Consider the following 2,315-nt stretch of genomic DNA (forward strand, 5'->3'; position numbering starts at 1 on the left):
AATCGAACCTGGGTCCTCTGCAAGAGCAATCAGTGCTCTTAACCACTGAGCCATCTCTCCAGCCCCAAATAGAATAATTTTTAAAAGAAATAAGCAGTTCATTGGGCTGGAGAGATTGCTCAGTGGTTAAGAACACTGGCTGTTCTTGCAGAAGACCCGGGTTCGAATCCCAGCACCCACATGGCAGCTAACAACTATCCGTAACTCCAGTTCCAGGGGATCCAACAGCCTCTTCTGTCCTCTGTGGGCACTGCATGACATGGCTGCATTTACCTACATGTAGGCAATACACACATAGCATACACATAAAATAAAAATAATAAAATATTTTTTAAAAAAGAAATAAGCAGTTCACATACAGCTTGTGTGTGTGTGTGTGTGTGTGTGTGTGTGTGTGTGTGTGTATGTGTTACCTGGGGTCTCTGTGTTGGCATTCACGCCACCAACTCTGCTGAAGCGTGCCAGTACATCATCAGACAGGCCAAAGTGAACATCTTGCTGGTTGAAAATGACCAACAGCTACAGAACATTCTTTCGGTAAGGGAGACCTCAGAACTCCAGCTGACATCACTCTGTTCCCAGGTGGATGACAGTGACACTGGGGTGTGTTGGGGTAAACCTCGTGAGTAGGTTCAGCAAAAGTCCTCCTGGTATAACTTTATTGGGGGGGGCAGACACAGGGAGACCCCTTTTGACTCCTACTTCCTGGACACAAATTTCTGCCAGTCTTGAGTAGATTTTATTTGTTTTGAGATAGGACCACATGTAGCCCAGGATGACCCTAAATTCCTGATCCTCCTTCTTCACCTCCTGAGTGCTGGGATGACAGGTGTACACCACTGCACCTAGTTTTTGGGGTTCTGGGGATGAACCCAGGGCCTTGTGCATGCTGGGCAAGCACTGCCCACTGAGCCACAGCCCCCAGTCTTGCATTTTTAGAGGATCACTTTCATTTTTTGTTTTGTTTTGGTTGGTTCCCTAGGTTTGATCTGGCCCCTGGTGCATTTGGCCTCTCATACATTATGTATGGGTCTGGGATGCTCCCCTGGCCACCCACCCCAAGCTTTTCCTCTTCCTCAAACACCCCAAGCTACAGTCTGCTCCAGGATTCTTGAACGTCCTCCCCTCCCTGCTGCCTGGTCTGCCCACCTGCAGCCGAGGAGCATATGGGGCGAAGCCACTGTGGTATGGGAAATGACCTTGTCATCAGACAGGCTTTCACAGCCTGGAGGGGCCTCCGATTTTTTGGAGCATGGTGGAGGATTCTCAGCATGTATCTGACCTGACCCTTCCTGCGACAGGGATGGGCAGATGTAGACCAGGCTGGGCTTGAACTCACAAAGATCTTCCTGCCTCTGCCTCCGGAGTGCTGGGATTAAAGGTGTGCGCCACCATGCCCGGCTTCCTTTGTAGTTTTTATTTTGTGTGTTTTGCCTGCATGTGAATAAGTGCACCCGTGTCCTGCAATGCCCTCAAAGGCCAGAAGAGGGTGTTGGATCTCCTGGAACTGGAGTTACAGATGGTTGTTAGCTGCCTTGTGGGTAATGGGAACCCAGCGCCAGTCCTCTGAAAGAACAACCAGTGCCCTTAACCATGAGCCCTCTCTCCAGTCCCCAATTTATTCTCATTACATTTATTTTGTGTGGGGGGCAGAAGACTGCTGTGACTCCTTCCATCATGTGGGTCTTGGGGATGGAACTCAGGTCATGAGACTTGGTGGCAAGCTCCTTCACCCACTGAATGTCCTGTGGTGTGGGTGGGGCCATGGCTGAGGAGTTGAGCTGCACAGGCCTCAAGTCTTGCCAGTGACTGCACACAGAACGTTCTCTTAGATTCCATCCAGCAGGCTGGAGTGCTTGAAGGCCATTGTACAGTACAAGCTGCCCATGAAGGAGAGAAGCAAAAACCTGTACTCTGTGAGTGTGGGCGGGGCCTGTGGAGGGAGGGACCTGTGAAGGGAGGGATCTGTGGAGGGGCGGGACCTGTGGAGGGGAGGGGCCTGTGGAGGGATGGGCCCTGTGGAGAGGAGGAGCCTGTGGAGGGAGGGGCTGTGGAGAGGAGGGACCTGTGAAGAGGAGGGACCTGTGGAGGGGAGGGGCCTGTGGAGGGATGGGCCCTGTGGAGAGGAGGAGCCTGTGGAGGGAGGGGCTGTGGAGAGGAGGGACCTGTGAAGAGGAGGGACCTGTGGAGGGGAGGGGCCTGTGGAGAGGAGGAACCTGTGGAGGGGAGGGGCCTGTGGAGAGGAGAGACCTGTGGAGGGAGGGGCTGTGGAGAAGAGGGGGCCTGTGGAGGGAGGGGCCTGTGGAGGGGAGGGG

At 53.3% G+C, this 2,315-nt stretch overlaps 1 protein-coding gene across 1 annotated transcript in view; it reads left to right on the forward strand.

Annotated features, from left to right (window-relative positions):
• Positions 1-2,315, forward strand: part of Acsbg2 (acyl-CoA synthetase bubblegum family member 2) — a 20,353-nt gene that overhangs the window by 3,506 nt on the left and 14,532 nt on the right. The window contains 2 exon segments of the mRNA XM_017799134.1: positions 416-537; positions 1,833-1,916. Of these exon segments, the coding sequence (XP_017654623.1) occupies positions 416-537; positions 1,833-1,916 (206 nt within the window).

This window comes from Nannospalax galili, unplaced genomic scaffold (genome assembly GCF_000622305.1).
Source record: "Nannospalax galili isolate Female #2095 unplaced genomic scaffold, S.galili_v1.0 scaffold77, whole genome shotgun sequence".
Lineage (NCBI taxonomy): Eukaryota > Metazoa > Chordata > Mammalia > Rodentia > Spalacidae > Nannospalax > Nannospalax galili.